Raw genomic sequence first — 25819 nt, 5'->3', positions numbered from 1 at the left:
TTATCAACGGAAGAAACAACTGTCCTTCAAGTCAAGACTGAGGGGCTTCATGATGCATCCTTCCGAGGAAAACTCTGCATCATTGGCAGAGTACTCTTTGAAAGAGGGGTCAACAATGAGGCATTTAGAACCACCATGTCGCAGATATGGCGACTAGAAGGCTGGGTCCAGTTCAAGGACCTGAACGAACAATGTTTCCTTATAGAGTTCCAGAGTAAAAAAGATAAAGAAAAGATTCTTAGTGGTAGGCCATGGTGTTTTGATAGGAACTTATTAACCATCCAAGAGATGGATGAATCGATGTCCATCAATGCTGTTAACTTCCAGTATGAGCCATTCTGGGTCCAATGCTATAATGTTCCTCTGGCTGCTATGAATGAGAGGATAGGGAAGAAGATAGGGGAGTGTCTCGGACACGTTATCAGAGTAGATGCTGACTCTGATGGATCTGCGTGGGGTCGCTGCCTTCGCATCAGGGTGGCTGTGGACCTCCATAAGCCCCTCCTTCGAGGCAAATGGTTAGGCTTTGAAAAACAAAAACTTTGGATTTCATTTAAATATGAACGCTTGCAGAATTTTTGTTTTCATTGTGGAGTCCTGTTTCATAAAGGAAAAGAATGTGTAAGACCATACTATGAATCTCAAAGTGAAGAAAAAGCAAAAATGCAGTTTGGACCGTGGCTCAGGACACAACCAATCAATAACTCGATTTTCAATAGGCGTAAATATAGGGGAAAGGGGGAGAATGAGGAACAGAAACCCTATAAACCTGCAAGGGAAAAAGATGTTAGGGGTGGGAAACCTGCTTAGCAGGAGGAATATAAGAAGGAAAACACCACTGAGGGTGTAAGGGATGAAGAATAGGAGGTGGAACAAAATGGCCTCAAAAGGGGAGTAAGACTAATGGCCAGTATACAGGAGCAAAGGCCTTAGTTATATGATGGACCTTGACCTTGAGATGGATTGAAATAATATCCATGCCATCAATGCTAGGGATCTGTCCTTTAGTACAACCCAAGCTACCAGTCAAAAGATGTTATGCTCACAACCAGATGTCAATCCTTGTATTAATGAAGACCACAAACCTACACTGTCACTGAAGGCCAACGTAACTGATAGGGCCCCTACACTAACCAGCAGTCATATGCAAGATAAGAGCAAGAGTGGTAGATGGAAAAGAATGGCCAGAGACAAAGAGCACACTAATAGTACCTTGAGTGAGATCACCAATATACAACAAGAGGGTAGTCAAAAGAAGAGAAGTACACGGGGTGGAAAGGAGGTGTTTCATCCAGCTAAAAAGACAAGATTAAGTGGAGGTGGAACTGAGAATTAAAATGACAAGGCAGTGGCTGGATTCCAACACTGCCACCTCAAATGAGCCTCCTGTCATGGAATTGTTGAGGGCTTGGGAACCCTCGAACAATTCGAATCCTTAGGAAAATCACTAAGGAAAAGTGCCCCAATTTAGTTTTCCTTGTGGAAACTAAATCCAATAAGACTAGAATGGAAACAGTAAGACAAGCTCTCAAGTTCGATGGGTGTTTTGTAGTTGAAAGTGTGGGCCTATGTGGAGGAATAGCAATCCTATGGAAGGAAGAATGGAAAGTCAGAGTTATTAATTATACTAGGTGGCACATCAGTGCCATAATCATGGATAAAACTGATTGTATACCCTGACAATTTACTGGATTTTATGGGCATCCTGAAACAGGCAAAAGAAGTGGGAGCTGGAAATTATTGAAGATGCTGAAACCTGAACCAAGGATACCCTGGGTGTGTGCAGGTGACTTCAATGAAATACTACACCAGAGAGAGAAAGTAGGAGGTCAGGGCAGGCCCTACAAACAGATTGAGAAGTTCAAACAAGCTTTAGAACAATGTGGTATCCGAGATCTCACTTACTCTGGCCAAAGGTATACATGGTCCAATAATAGAAGGGGGGAGGGTTTTACAAAGAAATGATTGATAGAGTTATGGCAAATAAAGAATGGTTGGAGCTATTCCCATCTGCACTGTGCAATGTGCTGGCAGCAGTTAAGTCAGACCACTCACCCCTAAACATCTCCATACTTCATAACAATGGAGGGGGAAGTAGGAAACAAAGAATCTTCAGATATGAGGTAGCCTAGGACCTCAGAGAAGATAGTGCACTCGTGCTAGAAAAAGCCTAGAAAAGGAATGGAATGGGAGGTGACTTAGCTGAATCATTGAGAGTGAAGTTGGAATCATGTCAAAAGGGGCTAACCAGGTGGGTTAAAAGCCACAACCAAGATGAAAAAAAGAAAACCACTCAAACCTGGGCCAAGATCAGTAGGCTACAAGACAGAGGTGATGGGGAACATATTACCTTAATGAAGCAACTGCAGAAAGATGTTAAACTGTCCCTGGCAGAAAATGACATGAAGTGGAGGCAGCGTGCAAAACAGCATTGGCTCAAAAATGGAGATAGAAATACAACCTATTTCCATATGCAAGCAAACCAAAGAAGGAAGACCAATGCCATCACAGCCATAAAGGATGGTAGTGGTAGAATTGCCTCTAACCAAAGGAAGATAGGTGACATTTTCACAGGTTCTTTTTCTTCTCTTTTCAGTTCTTCAATGCCTATTAACATTGATACATGCCTCAATGTCCTTAAGCCAAGAATCACTCAAGCAATGGGAGAGGGGTTAGTCCAACCTTTTACTATGGATGAAGTCAAAAAGGCCACTTTCCAAATGAATCCATTGGGATTCCCTGGTCCTGATGGATTTCCAACTCAGTTCTACCAAAAACATTGGGAGTTAGTGGGTAGAGAAGTGAGCGAATTTGCCCTGGGTGTTCTGAACCATGGAGGGTCTCTGGATAAGGTTAATGATACCTATATTGTCCTAATTCCAAAAGTTAAAAACCCAAAGAGAGTAACAGACTTTAGACCCATTAGCCTATGTAATGTCCTGTACAAAGTGGTCTAAAAAACCTTGGCAAACAGGATGAAACTTATTCTACCTCAGATCATTTCAGTAAACCAGAGTGCATTGGTGCCAGGGAGACTTATTTCTGATAACACCCTTGTAGCCTACGAAGCTCTCCATTCAATGAAAACAAGGATAAAAGGAAAGAAATGTTTTATGGCACTCAAGTTGGATATGAGTAAAGCATATGATAAGGTGGAGTGGGTTTTTGTGGAAGCTGTGATGACAAGAATTGGCTTTCCTCCTCAGTGGGTAAATCTGGTCCAGAGATGTATCAACTCAGTGTCCTACTCAATTATGGTGAATGGGGAACCTCAACAGAGATTCACCCCTACAAGAGGCATTTGTCAGGGAGATCCCATCTCACCCTATATTTTTATCCTATGTGCAGAAGTATTGTCAGCTCTCTTGCATAAGGCTGAAGAGATGGGGAAAATTACCAGTGCTCCCATAGGAAGAGGTCCAATCAAAGTGAATAATATGTTCTTTGCAAATGACAGCCTGTTATTTTGTCAAGCCTCACCAAAAGAGCTTATTAAAGCGATAGAGATTCTGGACACTTATGAACAAGCCTCGGGTCAGGTGCTCAACAAGGACAAATCATCAGTCTTTTTCAACAAGAAGACTATGAAAGAGGGACAGGACTTGATACTACAGCTAGCAGGCATAAAATCTAATGGATCTTTTGAAAAGTATCTAGGCCTTCCTACAGTTTTAGGAAGAGCTAAACTAGCAGCTTTCCATTCACTCATAGATAGAACCTGGCCCCGAGTAGTGAAATGGAAAACCAACCACCTATCTTCAGCAGAGAAAGAGATCCTACTAAAGGCAGTGCCCCAAGCCATTCCTACTTACTCAATGGGGATGTTTCTACTGCCACATTCCATCACTCAAAGGCTTAATCAACTCTTGAGGAAATTCTGGTGGAGCTTCAATGAAGACTCCTCAAAAATCCATTGGGTCTCGTGGGATCAACTAAGCTCAGCAAAGGATATAGGTGGCCTTGGTTTCAAGGATTTCAGAATGTTCAATCTAGCAATGCTAGCAAAGCAAAGCTGGAGGATGATACAAGACCCCAACTCCCTTGCCTCGTGTGTTATGAAACAGAAGTACTTTCCCACAGGAAATCTTCTAAAGGCAAAACTAGGTTCGAGCCCTTCATATGTGTGGAGAAGTATAATGGTTGGCCTATCAATCCTCAAGTTTGGACTTAGATGGAGAGTGGGAAATGGCAACAGCATCAACTTATGGTCTGACAAATGGATTCCATCTCTCCCTCCCTCCCTTTACATACTTCTCCAAGAGAAATGGACTGTTGGTGTGAAAGAGTGAGTGATCTAATTGACCCTAGACAGAGAAGCTGGAAAAAAGAGCTTTTGGTAGAAATGTTTTCAGAACCAGAAATCCAGGCCATATCATCGATCCCTATCAGCTTAGGAGGGAGGGAGGATAAGCTGGTTTGGCAATTTACATCAAATGGGAAGTACACTGTCAAGAGTGGATACCATCACCAGAGACAAACAGAAGCAGAAATTGAAGGGGAACACTCAAGAAGGCAACTGGATTCAGCAATGTGGAAGAAAATATGGCAATTGAAAGTGATTCCAGCAGTAAAACATTTCATTTGGAAAGCCTGTAGTGAAGCCATTCCCACCCTTGCTAACCTAAAAAAAAGGAGAGTAGTGGAAGATAATGTATGCATGATTTGCAAGTCTGAACCTAAAACCACTAGCCATGTCCTGTGGGGCTGTGTAGCTGCTAGAGATGTTTGGAACCAGGGGTGCATAAAGATCCAGAAAATGACTTATCATAGTGACCAATTTTTTAGAATCTGGGCCATGCTAGCAGAAAAGCTAGAGAAAGATGAACTTGAAGAAGCAGCAGTTACTATGAGGGGCATGTGGACCCGAAGAAATGAGCTAGTGCATGGGAAAGAGTTCAGACACCCAACTAGTTTGCCTAAGGGTGCTAAGTTAGAGGTCCTAGCCTTTACAGAAGCACATCTGTCCAAGGAGATCCCTCTGCAGAGAGAAGAAAGGAGAGCACAGGCATGGTCCAAGCCTACTATAGGAACTTTTAAAGTTAACTAGGATACTGCAGTAAGGGTAGATACAGGTAGAGTTGGGTTAGGTGTCCTAGTCCAAGACCATCAAGGGCATGTCATTAGAGCTTTAGGGAAGCCAGACCACTAAACGGGAGATCCTATGAAGCAGAAGCACATGGCCTACTACTGGTAGCAATCTTCTGCAAGGAGTTGGGACTCAATCATATCTTGTTGGAGGGGGACTCGAAACAAGTAGTTGACCAACTTATTGGACAAGAAACTGACTGGAGCATGGGAGGGTGGTTAGTTGAAGACACAAAGCAAGTGTTGGCAAGTGTGAGAGAGTGGAGAGCAGGTCATGTCTAGAGAGAAGCTAATTATGCAGCCCATGTCTTAGCAAAATCTGTTGTTTTGTTGACAGAGGATTTGTACAACATTGAAGAATGCCCTACGTGCATTTGTTCTATTGTAGCCTCTGAAATGTTATCTATTTGATTAATGAGATCAGATTTATTTCAAAAAAATATATATAAGAATAAATCACTAGGCATAAGTAACTAAGTTACATGCTATATATTTAATTATAAAGGCAATTATTTTTTTGATAAGTAATTATAAATGCAATTATACTTATATTATTAAATTTAATATGTATAGAGCAATTATTTACGTATGAGTTCTAATCAAGTCGAGCTAATGAGCCGAGTCAAACATAAATAAGTAGGTCTTAATGAGTTTTAACCGAATCAAGCTAAATATATGTTATTTGCTAATCGAGCAGATTTTTACTTTCACAATTGAGTTTCTTATTTTTTGTGCACGAGTCGAGCTCGGTTCGCATTTAGCCAATGAGTATTGGGCCAGCAGTCGTACCAAACAATTCATGCCCTAGAAATAGGAAATAAAAACTCCAAAGTCCAACTTGTTTTTCAGAATAGTGTTGAGTCAAAGTTTCTAGTTGAACCGGAATGCGGAACTAGACAACCCTAAATTTGAGAATGGATTGATTTGTTTTAAATTTTCAACAAATAAAACAAATGACCAAACCAGGATTGAGAAAAAGGGTTGAACCCAAGGCCTCGTTTACTTTCAAGAAATATCTCAACTCATCTCATCTATTCATTAAAACTTTCTCAAATTCCTAAATAAAATAGAATAAATAATTCAATTTTTCCAAATCCTAAAATAAAAATAATATTCTAATAATATTTTATTCAACTTTCATCTTATCTCATTATCCAAACCCGAATATCCATATGCCGATTTGATACAACAATATTTTTTGTGTAGAGCTTAACAGATCTGGGTGCAAATTATGTTTAAAATGGCAATCAAGAATTTCGATAGCTTTTGAGTGTAATCTAGAAAAATAGAAAAACGGTTACTATCTAGCGTCCAAAATAAAAGGTAACCGATGCTTCCATTCATTTTTAGTCCTATAGCAAACATATTAGAGCATTGGCAATAGTCCCGCCATTGCCCAATGCAAGTCTAAAATAAATAGAATTCTACATAAAGTTGTTTGCAATGGCCTAGTCAAAGTTGGTAAGTTTGACATAAACGCTACTGTTATTCTTAAGAGCTCTTCAAGTCGGGCGAGACACTGTACAAGGAGCAAACAATATTTTATCAATTTTCTGTTACCCGCTCCTCTCTCTTTCCCTCAGATTCTCGTTCATTCTTCAAAATCCTCCAAGTCTCTTTTCTCTTTCTTTCTCCCGAACTTGATTCTTTCTTCTTCATCTGTCGCCCTTCTTCAGCCCGCAACCCCTATTCAGGTCCAGCGGACCCCATCGTCTTCAAGCTCTCCAAAGTAGCCGCCCATCAAAGCACACAAAAAAGAAGGAAACACAACTCCGCACGCATGGCAACGGTCCCTGCTCTCCTCAACCCCTCTTTCCTCTCCCCAAAACCTCCCGAGAGAAGAACCGTTATCTCCCTTCCCAACCCCTTTCTCACCCTACCTCTTCGTCCTCCTCCTCGTCGTTCTTTTTGTAGGCTGCAACAACGAGTTTTAGCAACTAGACCAATTGCTTCGTCAGTAAAGGTTCTACTCTGATCGTGCCCACCATTTGTTTGTCCATACAATGTATATATTCAACCGCTCCTTTTGTTCTGTTTAGGAGCATTTGGGTCGTCTCAGGAAGACATGGAGTGATGTCATGAGTTTAAACCACTGGGTTGTGCGCGACTATGACCGTCTAGTGAAGTCCGTGAACGTTCTCGAGCCAGAGATTAAGAGGCTTTCTGATGGGCAGGTTTCTGGGTTTAAATTGGTTTTTGCTAAGCTGTATTTTTTTGTTTTTGATGTACTACTTTATAAGGGGGTTGCATTTGTTGTGATAGCTGACTGCAAAAACTGAGGAGTTCCGAGGCTGATTGAGGCAAGGGAGAGACGCTGGCCCATATTCAAGCTGGTTAAACTTCTATTTAAGTTTCACAGTTTTAGGCAGCTGAATCTTAATTTTTTTTAAAATACTATTGATGTTTGTTTAATTATAATCTCTGAAGAGGCATTTGCTGTTGTTCGTGAAGCTGCAAGGAGGAAACTTGGAATGCGTCACTTTGATGTGCAGGTCTCTCTCTGTCTCTCTCTCTCTCTCACGCACGCACGCACGCACTCATATCTGCTTAAAATGTGCAAATCGGCTTATATATGTTTCACATTTCACGATAGATTATTGGTGGAGCGGTGCTTCATGATGGATCTATTGCCGAGATGAAAACAGGGGAGGGAAAGACATTGGTATTCACATTAGCAACATATCTTAATGCCCTGAGTGGTGAGGGTGTTCACCGTACGTGGCCTATCATAATCTTTTTTTTGATAGTCAATAAGAGAATTTTATTCCAAGTAAATAGGCATAACCCAAGTAATCAGGAAGTATACAAAAGAATACACCTAAATACAAGCTAAAACAGAACACGAATAGAACAGAAAATTACAAAAGTTCCCACCCCTTACAAGATTCTTCACCCAAAGACTTAAAGTACCATAGAAAAACTCCCTAAGTTCCCCCATAGAGAGTTCACAATCTTCAAAACACCTTCCTTCCTCTCCAACCATAGGCACCAAAATAAACACAAGGGTATCATTTTCTGTTTAGCATAATCTGTTTAGCAGATGGTTTTATTTTCTTTGAGAATTTAGATTACGGTATGGAAAGTTTCTACATACTAGAGATAAAGCATAGTTTTAGCATTATCTATAGGTGTTTTTTTATGTGCCAATTATTTGAATTTAAATGCTTGGGAAAGGAAAAGGTAATATTGCTATAACAGCAACAACAAAAACAATAATAGCGATAACAGGGAAAAGAAAAAAAAAAAACTAGCTACATAGGAAGAGTTTGTACTGTCGATCATCAACCATTTCCATTTGGTTTGCAAGATGCCATTTCCTGAAAGACAAGTCATGATTAATTTTGCTTCTGGAAGGAAGTTAGTTTAATATTTCTAGCTAACTGCATCAAAAAACTATTTCACATGCTGTAGCAGCAATTGTAATGATCCATGCAGTCCACATCACGCTGTAAATACATGGAAAACATAGCGTCCAGGAAATTTTATAAGCATTGGAGGGGAAGGATTTTCCACCTATTAGTCTCGTTAATGGGGTGTATAAGATTATCTCAAAGTTGCTTGCCAATCATATGAGTGCTGTTATGAGCAGTTTATTTCAAAATCTTAGAATGCTTTTATGAATGGGAGGCAAATCTTGGATTTGGTTTCAATTGCCAATGAATGTCTAGATTGTTGAATCAAGGAGAATACACCTGGGCTCTTGTGCAAGCTAGATATGGAGAATATTTATGATCATGTTAACTGGGATTTTTTGTGTTACTTACTTAAGAGGTGTGATTTTGGGGAGGGATGGATTTCTTGGATTAGGCATTATATATCTATTGTCGGATAGAGGATTGGAGGAAGGAATTTTGGCTTTTGATGAGTAGAAGATGAGTCTATTTATAGAGTTTGATCATCAACTATTAATTACAACTAAAAAAGTTAGTAAAAGAATAAGGGTTGGCAAAAATTAGTTCATTCAAGAATTGTAGATGATGATTGGTTGTTTTATAAAGTTGTTGGCATGTTTATTGACTTCAACCACAATTTTAAATATAAAAGTTGGGTAGAATAAATGTTGGTATGTTTATATATGTGATTGTTGGGTGAATGGTTGGCAAAATATATTTATTGAATAATTAAGTCAAGGGAAAAAATAGTATATTTATAATAATTTGTAGTTAAATAGTTAAATAATAATTTATTTAATAAAGTTATTAACTAATATATGAAGTGTATTTGTAAAATATTAAAAAAAATATTATTAAAATATATAATATTTTATTATTATTTAGACTTTAAGATAGCTAGTCCAATGTGGACTAATCTATCTAGAAATCCATTTTAGAGTTAAAAATTAACATTCTAGCTAAATTATAAACCTCTAGGCCATTGCCAATACTCTTATAAAGAGAAATGTTACTCTCCATCCTAGCTATACTACTCACTTTGTCCTATTGACATAGCACCAGACACGTGATTTATTAAAATAAAAAATAGAAACAAACATGTTTTATTTTTTAACCTCTCCAAGCATAACCCTCTGAACCCACCCCTCCAAAGTAAACTTCTGTCTCGTGCACTGTACCCTCAAAAATTTTCCTACAAAGAATTGGTTAAATCGTTGATTTTTCACCAAGAGGTATGGCTCCAAAGGATTGTTTGCACCCACGAGGTATTGAACATTGTACATAAAAGATAGTGATACCCCAAGACCAAAGCCTTCACTTGGGCCTACCCATTGGGGTTAAAAATAAAAACAAACATAAAAGAAGTAGAGAGAATCTATGATTTCAATATTCATTATGAGTAATACTAAATACAATCGTAAAATGCATAACTGTCATGCAATCGTTTTGAAAAAGAATAAAATTCATTTTTAAAAAATAAAAAATAAAAAAATTCATATTGATCCAGTATTTACTAATTTTTTTTAAAAAAAATTACACAATATTTGCAAATCCATGATTGCAAATATCATTTATCATTCTTCATTTTGTATTTTCAAACTTTATTTTGTTTTATATATAAAACTAGGTACCAAGTGGTGATGCCATGTCAATAGGGGCAAAATGAACAGTACAACTGGAGCAGCATAATAGCAATTCTCTATATAATCACAATTTATAATTGTACCATTTATAAAAAGAAAATTATATTTAGCATCCTCACACTTCACACACCACATTTATTTTAATTTTTTTTTCATTTTTTTATAACAAATATGTAGTATATAAATGATAAAGAGAACAACTTAATTAGTTTAACAAGAATAAAATAAAATAATAAATAATAAAAATAAAAAATAATATTAAAATATATAAAGTGTGTAGTGTAAGATGATGTGTAGCATTACTCATCGAAGGGCTAGTCAAACAAAATGAACAAGAAAATTAACCAAATTCAAATTTTACTAAATTTGTTATACATGCATCCCAAAATTAATCAAATTAAATATGTCCATCAGCATCTACTAGAGAAAAGGTATTTCATGAGGGTACTAGTCATCGTTAGCAAGCATGCACAATGGAAAATGCTGTTGCCCTGGACTTAGGATATAAGAGTACAATGTTGGTTCTATGACTCAACGTAAACAAAAAAAAAAAAAAAATACAGGAATCCTACTTAGGCCATTACTCAACCTTTTAATTCCACTTCTTAGTCTCGATCGGCTTCTTCAATTTCTTCATCTTCTGGCACCCCGCGAAGGTAGAGAACATTGTTACATCTGCAGATGGGAAAACATTAAAAGATGCAGTGAGATTTCTCAACATTAAGCTTTCAAGTTCATGAGTTCATAACTTTTTTAAATTGCGAATAGATGATTAGCATTTATCTTATTAGGATAAAGGGGGCAATAGACTTCGATCTCCCATGAGATGGAGATAGAACGGCTAGGCTTTTAAGTATACTAGCAATACTCAGAAAACAGACATAAATTCGACAAAAAAAATTAAATGCACTAGATTCAGCAATTCTATGGATGGAGCCAATGTAGAAATTCAATTAAATTAAGAACCACTTTCTGTTCTACTTCCACAACAGTAATTCATGGTGCTCACAAATCCTTGTCGCAACTTTGATTTTCCCATAGGAACTGAACATACTAGCCCTGGACAATTTTGTGTTCATAAATTACATGTGCCAGTGACTGTAAAACCAAAAAGATGCAATACTATACTTCCATTCGTAAAACATTACACACAACTTTGTACATTACTTTCAAATTTTTCTTAGGACAATGTTGAATACTTTTTTATGGAGACAAAATTATTTTCAAATACGACAGTGTAAATTCATACAGAGAACTTTAGCATATAGCATCTCCAGACACCTTCTCTTAAGCTCTCATGGGCATCAAATAAAATGTGATTTAAAGCTATTGCCCAGAAAAAGGTGTTCTGAAAAAGAATCTTCTGAGTTCCTCTATCAATCATTCCGATTGTTTCTTTCCCTCCAGATGGCAACACAAAAGGCATATTGGGACCATCTTACATATTACTGCAATCTGCAGGATACCCTGAAGACTTCTCCAGCTAGCATGAAGATCCACAACACATGCTGATCCAACTCTGCCAAAAATGTCATCCAATAGGGCCCTGGCAACCTCACAATGAAGCAGCAAATGGTACACTGTTTCACCACTTCTCCTATGTATACAGCACAAGTCGGTCACTATAATTTTGCATTTCCGTAGATTGTCCATGGTCAGAATCTTCCCTAGTGCAGCTGCCCATACAAACAGAGCAGCCTTTAAAGGCTTCTTGCTCTTCCAAATGTTCCTTCAAAGGAAATAGTTACTCTCCTGATTAGTGATGATCCTTTAAAATGAACTGACAGAGAATTTCCCTTTAGAGGGACTCCATGACATCTTATCTGCTTCTTGAATTCTTGTTCCAGTAGAGTTCAAAAACAGAAGAATTTGGTAGGCACCCCACCCCAACTTCCCAATCACGTGACACCAGAAGAATTGAACATTCCACTAAATAGAGCCACTCGAAATCTCCAGTAATTCAGCCACCAACTCCTCCTAACTGCACACAATGCACAGTAGGTAAAGCATTCTTAAGAGCTCTATTGCCCCACCAAATGTCCTGCTAGAATCTGATCCTAGAAACATCCCCACCACAAATCTGGTGTGTTGAGAAAAGGCACCCCCCCCCCCCCCCCCCCCCCCCCCAAAAACAAAAAAAAAAACCCCAACCCTTTCTAATGTGTTTTCACAGGCCCGCACCATAAACACCTTGTACCTCCAAAGTCCAAAGAGCACCATCCCCCCACCCCTCCCCCAACGCCCCCCCACCACAACCCAACAAAAAAAAAAACAATTACCCCCATATTTGGAATCTATCACCACCTTCCACAATGCCTCCCCCTCTAGCCATTTCCCAAGGAATGCCCAGTTGAACATCTTTAGATTTCAGATCCCCCGCACACATCATGAGATTGGGGAGCATAACTTACCCAATTGACTAGATGAAATTTTAATTCTTCACCAAGTCCACTAAAAAGGAAGTCAAATTGGAGTTTCTCAAACCAATTCGCCCCCCAACCAGTATAGGAAGCAATGAGAGAAAATTCGTAGGCGAATTTGAAACAGTACTCATGTTTAAGGTGATCCGCCCACCTTTCAACAAATACAACCTCTACCAATTTGCCAACCTATGCTCAATCTTCTTGATTACAAATGTACCTAGCCTTGAAGGACACTCCTAATGGGAGGCCAAGGCACTTCATGGGCAGAGAGATATCTTACATCCCAACGAACTAGCCAAACTCCTTGTATTGATAACATTCCCCAACGGAACCATACTCACGTATCAATCAACTCTTGCTGTTTGATAGCCAAAAGGTTAGAAAATCAGATGATGAAAGGGTCTTCGTTCTGTGGATCTAGGGTCCAGAATATAGATGAAATGGTTAGGGCTCCAATTGTGTAATAGCTTGAAAGTTGGGTGTAGTAACAAAGCTGGAAACTCTGAAAATGCTTGCTAGAGTTTTTTGGCAGAAAATAAAGGCCATGATTTTGAGTACTAGGGAGACTTTGTTACCTGAAAAGTTGAAAGACTTTACGGTTTTATGGTAAAGGATCTGATTTGGGGTAAAGGACTTCTCCCTTGCAAGTCTTCAGGTCTCAAAGTGCCAAATACTAACACTATTAAACTTCAAACTTGCATAAACCCTTCCTTGTTTTGGAGAGCAAGAATGTGTAAATCAGAAGAGTCTTTGTAACTATCCAAGGAATGCCCAAGCCACATCAGGACCTATTCTCCAAAGTCCAAAAGGACTAGTCAAAGACTCAAGGTTACAATTGGATATCCTTGGAATCGTTATAAAAGCCTTGAAGTTCTCCTTCCCAAGCTATGTAATTTACCACCTTCCTATACACAATCACACAATCCGGGATATTACAATCTTCCTTGCCAGCCATCATTAAATTTATTTGGAATAGGCAACCAATGACTCGGAGAGTCTTGAGAAGAAACTTGCGACAGGTTGACACAATTCACATAATGTCCTTTGTCATCCCCGTCATCTTTATCGTGCATTCTTTTCTCTCTTCAAGATTCTCTTTAGCCTTGATAATCTCAACTTTTCTTGCTTGTATTTGACATCCACCACTCAACATCGCAATAACCTACTTTGTTCACTTTTTCCATGGCTACAAGGTCAACTTCTGCTTCCTTGACATTGGTATGAAGTAGATTGCTTTCACGCAATACAAAAGGACAAAAGAAGAGTCGACTCAAAAGACAATTGTATAAGGGTTGAGAGCAGCTAAAGACTTTTAAAAAAAAAAAGAGGTCATCACTTGAATCTCTTGACTAGTGATGAAATTCTCAGCTACAAGGGCATAACTAAAGCAGCATTTATTGACGCCAACCATTGCTTCATAGAATCTGGCATTGCTCAATCAGAAAGTTAGTTGGAACCTTTCTTCTCATGACAACAAAAATTGGCACGGTACATCAAAATGCCTCTCCCAACTTGGAAGATGGACAAGAGAAAATTGTCCACAATAATATTCCAGCAAATCCTGAATATTATCCCTATAGTTCGCCATCTAATAAACCTAGAAACATCTGTGTGCTACATTAGAACGTCACAAGTTTTTGATATCATTAGACATTTTCATATGTACTCATTGATCCTTTTCAACATACAAGGACAAGGACAAGGACTAGGACTCCTAACATGACTTAAAACAATTTCATAGTAAATCCCATAAAAGACTCTTAATGTCACTTTAAATTCCACACTCATAATGGGGAAAGTCGTGGGCATAGGTTTCAGAAGGATGGTCCTTTGTGCTTGATGTAGAGTATTTGGAAGGAGTGTAACACCCAAAGCTTCAAAGATTGCAAAAGAACTTTGCCAGAGTTAAGAACTTTTACATTTAAATCTTTGTATGAGTGCACAACAGTCCATAACAATTCCCTGATTTGAATCCAACAAAATTACATCTTGAAATCAACTAAATTGGAAAGTAGCCCACATAACAGCAACGAGTCAATTTTCCAGGACTTAATCAGTTTCAACAGCATTATTAATTTCCTAGTGAGACCACTTTCCTTAGCTCTTGCACAGGGAGATCCAAACCAACAGAAACACACAGATGCAATTCCATCAACAAAAGAGCATAGGGTTCTTCAGTTTTGACATCAATACCTACTAAGGAAGATTAGAAGTTCATATAAAAGGCTCTTGAGTTTTTATTACACAAAAAAATATAATCTATCAGCAAGAGAAAGCAAACATCTGGGTTTTCAAGAGAGGTACTCTCAAACAATAAGTATTCCATGTAAAACTTAATTCAGAGACGTAGCATTTGGTTAATGTCACCTGATCAAAATCTCTCCCAGATTTCCAGTGAATTGCCCATCAATATATTCCTCAGTGTTTGCTAGCTGCACATAAGATTTCATACATATTATCATTTTAGCAGTTACTAATTTTTTTTATAATTAATTTTAGCAGTTACTAAAATAATTAAGATAGAATCAAACAACAAACATCTAGATGTCTCTTCATATGAGAAGCTAAAAATAGCTCAGTATATACAAAAATATACTCACGATCAACATGGTTTAAACACACAGGAACACAGGATTACCAAGACATGAAATTTTACAAGAGCTCTATTTGTATTACCTAAATAACCAACTACAGACAGGAGTTGCCAACCAACTTGAGATGTAACAGAGATCTTTTTTGTGGGCAGGTGGGGGGAAGAGCCTAAATTCCATCTTTTGAGGTGGTAAGAAAATTGAATTGTCTTTAACCAAACTATTTTGGGGAAATGGCTATGGTGTTATGCCTATGAAAGAGACCACCTTGGAGAGTCCTAGAGGACACAAAGTTTGAGAACTTTGGAGGAGATTAGAGTTCTCATGAGGTAAATAGGACTTTCAAGGTTGGGTTTTCAAAATAACATTAGAAGAGCCTGTATGGATTTCTCCTGCTTTACTAGATTTGGGTTAGGTGATGGGTCCATGATCTGATTTTAGCATAATGTGTGATATGGAGATCAATCATTGAAAGGCGCCTTCTTGTTGTTATTAAGAATTGCTTGTTTTAAGTATGCTAAGTGGCAAATCACTGTCAACTCTTGGATGATTATCTTCGGTGGTGAGTTAATTTTGTTAAGTAGGCCAATAACCAGGAGGTGAGTCTCTTCACATTGTTCCATAAATGATTTTGTTCGAGTTGGGTGGGAATCAGGATGGGGACGTGAATCATTTTACAAGTTATGCGCTCATGATAGGTCCGCTAACACTTGGAAGTTTAATTCGAGGAATAAGGTTCCTCCAGTGAATTTTTATGTTTGGACAGCAGCTTTAGAGAAGATACTTATCATGGATAATATGAAGTGGCACAATGAAGTGATAAATCAATGTTGCATTTATAAGAATAGTGAGATGGGGGAATTGATGCACACCATTGTGAAGTTGCTAGCATCTTATGGAACCTGATTTTTGCTTGCTTATTTGGGATAAATTGGGTAGTGGATCTCCTGGCATGTTGGAAAGGGCATTTCAATAGTCGTCAGTTATTATTGTAAATTACAATCCCCTCTTGTTTAATGTAGCATATTTGGATAGAGAAATGAGTATAGTTTTGAAAATCGCAAAAATTCAGTGTTGGACTTGAATTCATTCTTTCTTAACACTTTGCCATTAGATAGTGGTCCACATAGTGCTCCTGCTTTTTATATTTTTACTTTTGAAGAATTTCTAGTTCTTTTTCCTTTTGCTTATTAGGTGTATCTTTTGTATACTTGTGTTCAGGTGTAACAAGTTTCTTCATTCCAAATAATTTATCTTACTAATCAAAAAAATATTTAACACAAAGGATCAAAGTTTGGGAACAGTGACACTGAAGAAGACAAAGAAGTGAGTGAAGGAGAGCAACTGTAACGCCCCAATGGAAGGCCCAAACCACATGGCCTATACTCCAAAAGGACTAGTCAATGATACAATTGAAGGCCCATTGGAACCTTATAAAGAGCAAGAACTTCTCATTCCCAAGCAATGTGGGATCTCATATACCACCTACCCTCAATTTGAATCTTATCATATGGGGGTATCACAATCTACCCCCCTTAAATTCCCAACGCCCATGTCGGGCTTGTCCGTTGTAGGTGACATGACTCAAGTCCCACATTTCTGGTTGTGATAGGCTCTTATACCATTTGTAATGCCTCAATGGAAGGCCCAATCCACATGGCCTATACTCCAAAAGGACTAGTCAATGATATGATTGTAGCCCTATTGAAACCTTATAAAGAGCAAGAACTTCTACTTCCCAAGCAATATGGGATCCCATACACCACTCATTTGTAACACCCCAATAGAAGGCCCAATTCACATGGTCTATACTCCAAAAGGACTAGTCAATGATACAATTGGAGCCCTATTGGAACCTTATAAAGAGCAAGAACTTCTCCTTCCCAAACAATGTGGGATCTCATACACCACCTACCCATATCCTTATCATATGGGGTATCACAATCTACCCCCCTTAAATTCCCAACGTCCTCGTCGGGTCTGTCTGTTGTAGATGGCATGGTTCAAGTCCCATATTTTTTGTTGGAACCTAGCTCTAATATCATTTGTAATGCCTCAATGGAAGGCCCAAACTACATGGCCTATACTCCAAAAGGACAAGTCAATAATACAATTGAAGCCTCATTGGAACCTTATAAAAAGCAAGAACTTCTCATTCCCAAGTAATGTAGGATCTCATATACCACTTACCCTCAATTTTAATCTTATCATATGGGGGTATCACAGTAACCCTCTAGACACCCTTACCAAAAAAACTCAAAAATCTCAACATCACATTTTTTAAGGCTCTTAAGTTTTTAATAACTTGTATAACATTTGTAGAACAATGAGTTTCACTTCATCTACGAGAATTAGGACTCCTAATTTTGCTAACGAACCAAGAACCCAATGAAAACCAAACATTGGAGTCAGAAAAGATAAACAAAAGTACTCGGTGACTCGTGGAAAGTTCTAGTCTTGACTCAACCAAATATCACAAAAATTAAAGATCTTCACTTGATTACAAAACTAACAACAATAACTTGTGAAATAAAAACCCAACTGCAAGCTGTTAACCCTAGACATTTAATGCCTTAATCTTCAAAATCATATTAAGACTTGACCCAATAAAGATATTGCACGAGCCATAAAATAAATCTTGGAACTTAGAGAGTCACCGAATAACAGGAACTCAATCTTCCATGGCTTTATCATCAAGACTTAAATCCATCTACATTTTTTACATAATTTGATATTCTCAATTTATTGTCGTCATAGTTAGTTTCAGTGGATATAAAAAAAAATGTTAGAATGGATATGGGTTCTACATTCTTTAAACCCGTACGTCGCACAACCTAAAAATTAAGGCCTCCAAAGTGTCCGAAAAACTCAAATTGGCACAAAGCTGAAGAAGGCATACAGAAACAAATAAAATAGCGAGTAGCACCTGTAAGTTCATGTATGAATCCACAGAAGCAAGAAAACCTAACAGAAAAACAGAATAGACACAGAATTAGAAGAGAAATAGAACCCATTAAGTACATGTATAACCAAAACCCCTTCGATAAGGGAAGTAAATTGAAAAAAAAAAAAAAAACAGAACCGAGGAGAAACATAATATTTGGAAAATAAAAATTACAAGTAGTAAGAAGCGGCAAACCTTTGTACTCCATTCCCCATTTGAGTTTCACAATGACTGGCTTCCCAGTCAAATTGTTCAAGAAAGGTTTTGGGTTAACTGGTATGCTCTGCAATAGTAATAAAAATGAACATTAAGAAGGTGATTTAAATTTGGCTCTTTTCTCAGTTTTCGTTAATAAAACGATAAGAAGGACAAAAAAATCCGCGTTGTAACCGAGCAGAGTTCGGACTGAGAGAGGAGGCGGGGTCTGATGAGAAAGGGAGGCTTTCGTTGTGAAATTGATCCGCGATGGAAGCATAAGGTCCGATACCTCCGCCACAGAGAGAGAGAGAGAGAGAGAGAGAGAGAGAGAGAGAGAAGTACCATGGTTGCGATGACGTTGAAGAAGCGACGGCCAGGGAAGACGGCGAGCTCTGTCAGAGTCTCAATGCGGGTTCTGATGTCGGAGACTACTAAACCCTACGTTTACGAAGTTGTGGGAAAATGATTCAACTTAGGGCAGGTTTCGAGCCAAAGAATTTTTTCTTCAAATTTAAAATTCTCCTATTATTATTAAACTTTTTTAAAATTTTCAAATAAAATATAATAAATAATTTAATTTTTTTAAATTCTAATATAATTTTTTCAAATCTTAAAACAATAATATTATTAAAAATAATATTTTAAACTCTCATATTAAACTCAAAATTCTCATCTCTACCTCCAAACCTTTCTCTAGGTTACGTTTGGGGTGTTGAAGCTAATTGAAAGAGTTGTGAACAGTTATGAATAGAGATAAAATGAGTTTGTAGATTTTATTGAGATGAATTTGATGTGTTTAGATATATAAAATATAATGAATTGTTAACTTTTGAGTAGAAAGTTGAAAAAAGTATGGTCCATCAATAATTGATTTTATTAATAACGAACCAATGATGGTGAAAATTGATTTTATTTATATGTTGTATTTGTAAACACAATTATTATGATAAATGATTTCCAACACCTTTAAAATTAAATTTTTTACAAGAATTTTTTAGAAAAATTTATTTAAATCAAAAATTTTAATAAAATATATAATATCAACTTATTATTCCTACAAACTATTCTTATGTCCCCATTTTGTTTCCAATTTTGGCTATATATTATGATAACAATCTGCAAATAGGGGTGTTAAAAAAAACCGGAAAACCGGACCGGACCAAACCGGACCGGACCGATTGTGCCGGTTTTGGGCCGGTCCGATCCGGAACCGGTTTTTATAACTAGGAAACCGGCCGGTTCCGGTCCGGTTTCGGTTTCACTTAACAGTGGACTGGCCCGGACCGGCCCGGACCGGTACTATTTATATATATATATATATTAATATTATATATAATATGTTTTATATTATATAGACTTTTTATATAAAATAATATAAATTATAATTATATATAAGATAATGGACTTATAATTTATAAAATAAATGTTTAATCTTGAACATAAAAATTTAATTCATCATATGCTTTTAATATATAATATTATAAATATATATTATTAATAACATTTTATTATAAGAAGTAACTAGTAAGAACTAAGAAAAAAAAAATTACTCAAATAGTCAAATATTATTACTAAATTTTGAAATAATCACTAATAATAAATAGTCAAATATTATGACTTAATACTAAATACTAATAGTCTAATATTATATTACTAATTTACTATTAATATTATACTTTCAGACTTTCAGTCTATGTATAAACTATAATAAACTAATACTAAAGTTTAAACTACTATACTAATTTTAGTAACTAAATCACTACACTAAATAATCACATATAAAATAATCACTATAGTCTATTAATAATATAGTTATAATAATCACTAATATTTATAATCATACTAATAGTCTAATATAGACTTATAGACTTATAGTATTAATACTATATTGCATTGTTATATTCTTTAATTTATTATGTATAACCATGTAGTCTATTATATATATATATATATATATAGTCTATTATATTAATACAATTTAAATTGTATGACCTAATACTAAATACTAATAATCTAAAACTATATTACTATTAGTATTATACTTTCATCCCATCCCTCTTTGGTCTGCAGCAATTTTTGTTAGTTTGTTACTATACTAATTTTAGTCTATTAATAAATATAGTTATAATATTCATCCCATCCCTCTCTCTCTCTCTCTCTCTCTCTCTCTCTCTCTCTCTCTCTCTCTCTCTCTCTCTCTCTCTTTTTAACAAAATCGGTGGCACTCTGTTTTAGACCAGACAACTCTGATCCGCATGATTTTTATAGGTCTTCTGTAGTTGTCAGGCGCCGCATAGCTATGACACTACTTTGTTCTTGTCTCTTGTACAGAAATGCTTCACGAGAGATGATTCGTCATAATTTTCTCTATAAAAGAATTATTCAGTTCATCTTCTTTCGCATCTCATCTTCTTCACTTTTCTGAAATTAGTCTGCATTCTTACTCTACAATCTCTTTCTGCTTTCTCATTTTGCAATGGCTCAGCAATCTTCTCATTACCAATACATGAGGTATTCTGCACCTCGTTCACCAGTTGTTTCTGCTTCTTCCGTAGGTGCTATTATGCAATCAAATAATGATCTGACTAATAAGTCAGAAAATGAACTTATCTACGAGCTTGTGAGTCTCGGTACTCGATACTCATCAGCCATTGTCGCATATTCTCAGCGACTGCAATCCAGGACTGGTGGGGTTGACCAACTCCACGAGAAAATTTCTATCTTTCAGAGGCTTCTTATGGAATCCAACATGAAGATAGAAGCAGTAAAGCGAGAGAACAGAGATTTAAAATCTTTGCTTAACTCTTCTTTTCGAGTGGCTACTCCTTTAGATAGGAGAGGCATGCAGATTTTTGAAGAGCAAGAACGTTTAAAGATTGAGGCAAAGAGCCTCAAATTTCTGTAATTTTGCTTTATGATAATAAAATAATACTTCACAAATATTTATATTTGTGTTTCTATCTTCTGGTATATGTTTTATGTACTCCATTTTATTTCTTTCAGGGATTTTCATATATATGACATGATCCAATCACTCATAGAAATATGCATTTAATCATGTATATCCAAGCACTACCACAATTAGGTGTCATGATCTCACACAATATAGACTAAGTTATATTTTAAATCTATGTTCTTAAGATATTTTCCAAATGTATATTTTGCTTAGGTGTCATGATCTCACACCTTATAAAATATATATATATATAGACTAACCTAACTGCTAGTTCACATATATATATATATATATATATTTTTTAATTTATTTATTTGATGAATATTATTTTGGTAATAACCGTAGTATATTCTTAGTTAGTGAAAAAAGAAATCTATTGGAGTTTAACACGATCCGGCAATGTGATATATTTTTTCTTTGTTAGTTTATTTATTTGATGAACATTATTTTAGTAATTTGCTAAATTACTACTTGTACGTGCATGTGGCTTAAATAATATTAATATGTTTTTTAAATTGCTTGGTCTATTATTTTATAAAGTGTGTGATTGCTAAATTGCTTGGTCTATTATTTTATAAAGTATGTGATTGTAATCTAATATTAATGCTATTTGGACTTGTAATTTGTTAGACTTTTGGACTTGTAATTTGTTAGACTTTTTTATTTGTATTTTAGACTTTTGGTATTTGGATTTGTAATTTGTTAGACCTTTGGATTTGTAATTTAGACATTTGGAATTTGGACTTGTAATTTATTGGACTTTTGGACTTGTAATTTTGGACTTATTTTATTTCATAGCAGAATTTTTTTTTTATTGTAGATTTTATTTTCTTGTAGCAGTTTTATTTAAAGGCTTATAAGCTTAGAACATATTTTTTTTACACTAGATTTCATATTTCAGTTTTTGTGTTGTAACAGTTTTTTATATAGTAGAATTTTGTTTAGATAGCATATTAACAATTTATAAGGCAGATTTTTTGTAACAGATTTTTTTTACATAACAGATTTTTTTTATAAAGCAGATTTGTTATAGCAGATTATTTTTACATAGCAGATTTTTAAAACAGAATTTTTAAATCAGTTTTTTTTTTTTTTTTAAAAACAGAATTTTTTAATGACAAATTTATATTTTATTAAAACCGGAAAACCGGACCAAACCGGACCGAAAACCGGTAAAACCGGAATACCGGTTTATAAGGAAAATAGGTGCGTAATCGGTTTTGAAAAATACAAAACCGGTACCTACCGGTTCGGTCCTAGATTTTGTCCAAAACCGGACCAAACCGGACCGGTTACACCCCTATCTGCAAATCAGTTATTTCACCTTTTTTTCGTTCCAAAACTTTATTAATTAAATATATGTAAATTATAATAAATATTTTATTGTAATAAATATTTTTTTCCACACCAATAATTATTTAATTAAAAATTTTCAAATTATACTAACAGGTTGTTCATTTTAAGTTTTTCGAGAACAGAAATTTTTTAATTAAAAATACTCCTAAAAAAATCATTATATTCCAATTATGAAGACAATATTCTCATACTCTACCCATTATCAATTTTTTACTACCAGTGTTCTCATAAAAGTGATAAAAGTCAATATTCAAGCTTCTACATAACTTTTCACCCAACTTCAACGTCAGTTGTATTTCTCATTTAAACATTGAATTGATGATAAAAATTACCTATATATCACAACACAAAGCTTCCAAATTTCAAAACATGTTTGACACGTATAAAAATGGCCATACAATACAATGGAAAATATTATAACTATCAATCCGCACTCCTATGTGCCCATATAGGTTGTGCGATAGATTTTCTAGTTGCAGCAATGGCTTATGCCACCCTAAATGACATGTCAGGAGTATGAAATATATGATACGAGTTATCTACATTTGTCTGGCCTTCATAATGATCAGGATTGGTAAAACGATGAAAAATGCTATCATCGGGTGTAATCGTATGAATAATGTTGTATATAACACAACATTCTACAACAATTCATCGTTACTTTGTTGGCTTGTATGGGTTCATTTATCGCAGAATTTGAAATCCTCTTTTTAACCCACCGAAACTTCGCGCAATAACATTCTGGAAGGAAGAAAACCGATAATTGAAATAATTTTGATATCCACAGAATGAGTGATTGTCATGATGTTCAGACCTGTGATATCGCACCCTAGGATATGGGGGCAGAAATACCTAAGTACACGAATAGGCAGAATCTACTAAGTAATAATAACCTGAAAATTATTAAAAATATCAATAATGTTTAAGAAATATTAGCCATTCAGGAATTAATTAATAAATAATATTTACCCTTAGGAGGCCATGGAAAAGTGATCCCTGGATGAGTCAGCGCATCCATAAATATCAGCGCATCATGGGCAGTGCCCTCCCACCCAGCATATGTGAACATGAATCTCATATCAAAATCAGCTAGAACATTTTGGCTAACTCGATGATGCTGAGATATATACACATTAGTTACCTAGGCGGGCGCCTATGCGTCAATATAAGTCTCGTCAATTGCACTATAACATTTTTGCAATCAAATGGAAATTGTGATTTCACAAATTGTTGGTATGCTATTAGACCGACCACACTATAAAGTGTCAACCGCATAGCTTTCCTTGACCCAAAGTAAGAATTTTATACCTCAAATCATGAATAATGTCTGGGATTGCTTTCAATATAAGGCACCACACCAACGACATGTGTAGGTGCAATCATTTGAGGTGCAAGGCGACATAGTGCTCTCATTATTGCGCCGACATATTGATTAACGGTTTCACTCAAATGTTGAAACAGGTCACTTGTGACTCGCTGAACTATCTCATGTCCGATGGTAAATGCAAACATTGCAACGACTTCCTCCACGGAAACTTCTCTTGTTGATTCCAGAATAATATCCGTGCGTAATGTATTACATAACTCTTGGAATGCATAAACTTCTATCCGGAACATGTTTCTACAACTCTTGGGATGTCCATTGAGGATTTGCTATATACTCTCATCCACGTAAATCAATGTTATGCTGCAGTATTCACTCAACCACTTGCCCTATAGATTCCTCCTCTTCTACGGCAGCCAATAGAATGGCTATGTGATCCTAATATGTATTACCTCACCTCCTCCATTCTTGATATTCATCCCACGTTTGATCGAAGTCACTACTCGATGCACCTTCGGTCATGTTGTTGGCCTCCACCTGGGACTCATCATCTGAACTACTTTCTCCTTTCATTATGCGCTATATCAAATAATTAGGTTAAGAATACTTCGTCATGGCAATCATTATTTCAAAATAAACGTGTCCATAGGATTGCAGTGAATATCTAAAAAAATATTTATTATACTAGTGTCCATGAGCCATCTAATATATAACATGTAAATTATATATGCCAAAAATAATATAAAGACAATAATATATAATAAGTTGCAATTTAAATAACTGAGAACTTGAATTAAACTATTAGCAAATTATACAAATAATCTCACAATAGAAAATGTCATAACTCAGTTAATGTAAATAAAAGCATAAATGGGCCACATCAAATTTAAACATAGATAAACTAAATACTATACAAGATAAACTCAGTGTGGCATTGTCCTACGCTACATCACTGCAACCCACTCAGTGTCTGTAAATAAAAGCATAAATGTTGCATCAAATTTAAACATAGATAAACTAAATACTATAGAAGATAAACTCAATGTAGCATTGTCCTACGCTACATCACTGCAACCCGTGGATCCAACCAATTCTGCGGTTCGGTTGCATTTCAAGGAAGAACTCCTGCGCATCCTTAGTCATCAAAATCCCTACTATGCATCCATAATGATCCATAGGCAGGGGTGGGTTGATATCATTTAGAAACTTAACACATTTAGCTACCATAAAAGATGATGAAATGGATGTAGTCTGATCAGATCCTTCTCCTCCTTTACTGCACTTTCTACTACAATGCTCATCGAACATCTTCTTGTCTAGCTTAGCTCTTGTGGCGACACTAGCTGCTATAACTTCCACAGCTTTGCTAAGTTCTAGAGAAATGCTACCCCAGAGCGGCTCCCTTCTGCGGCGACAAGTACTCCCTGCCTATCTACGGGGCAGCCCATCTATGTCTATGTCCACCTTATCTATGTCAATGGGCGTGTTTGTGGCAGTTCCCAGTACAAGGCCCTGTGCCCTCAGCTCCTCTTCAAGGTGGTCTTCCTCCTCATAGGTGGGGGGTTCTTGCGTTGGATCTTAGTGTCATCTATCAGGCATTGCTCAATGCAAAAATAAAAATATGCAATCCAACCCCCAGGTCTCGAATAATAGTTACTCGTTGAGTACTTGTAAGCTATTTAGAACATAGATGTTTATCTAACTAAGGATTCACATAAAAGTTAAATAATATCTCAACAATCGCTGTCATTGCAACAATAATAAGGTTCATGGAAGTTTAACTAATATTCTAACATGGACAAATATAAAGGAATAAGTTGAAAAGAGTCCAGTCAAATTTAAACCAACATGCAATCCTACCACTCACCTTGTTGCTGGGTTAATCACTAACCACCTCTACATCTAGT

At 36.3% G+C, this 25819-nt stretch overlaps 2 protein-coding genes across 2 annotated transcripts; one reads left to right on the top strand and one right to left on the bottom strand.

Moving 5' to 3' along the window:
* The first annotated feature begins 6687 nt into the window (after positions 1-6687).
* On the top strand, positions 6688-7461 carry LOC122308353 (protein translocase subunit SECA2, chloroplastic-like). The gene is made up of 3 exons (XM_043121622.1): positions 6688-7048; positions 7125-7259; positions 7348-7461. The coding sequence occupies exons 1-3, from the start codon at positions 6866-6868 to the stop codon at positions 7378-7380; spliced, it is 351 nt and encodes a 116-aa protein (XP_042977556.1). The 5' UTR covers positions 6688-6865; the 3' UTR covers positions 7381-7461.
* Positions 7462-10460: 2999 nt separating this feature from the next.
* On the bottom strand, positions 10461-18781 carry LOC122308430 (probable small nuclear ribonucleoprotein F). Its single transcript, XM_043121753.1, has 5 exons — positions 18619-18781; positions 18274-18361; positions 18061-18098; positions 14911-14975; positions 10461-10795 (listed from the first exon to the last, which is right to left on the bottom strand). The coding sequence occupies exons 1-5, from the start codon at positions 18619-18621 to the stop codon at positions 10726-10728; spliced, it is 264 nt and encodes an 87-aa protein (XP_042977687.1). The 5' UTR covers positions 18622-18781; the 3' UTR covers positions 10461-10725.
* Between the last annotated feature and the right edge of the window lie 7038 nt (positions 18782-25819).

Source organism: Carya illinoinensis, chromosome 4 (genome assembly GCF_018687715.1).
Source record: "Carya illinoinensis cultivar Pawnee chromosome 4, C.illinoinensisPawnee_v1, whole genome shotgun sequence".
NCBI classification, from domain to species: domain Eukaryota; kingdom Viridiplantae; phylum Streptophyta; class Magnoliopsida; order Fagales; family Juglandaceae; genus Carya; species Carya illinoinensis.
The sequence above is the reverse complement of the archived record's forward strand: the minus strand, read 5'-3'. Positions and strand labels throughout refer to the sequence as shown.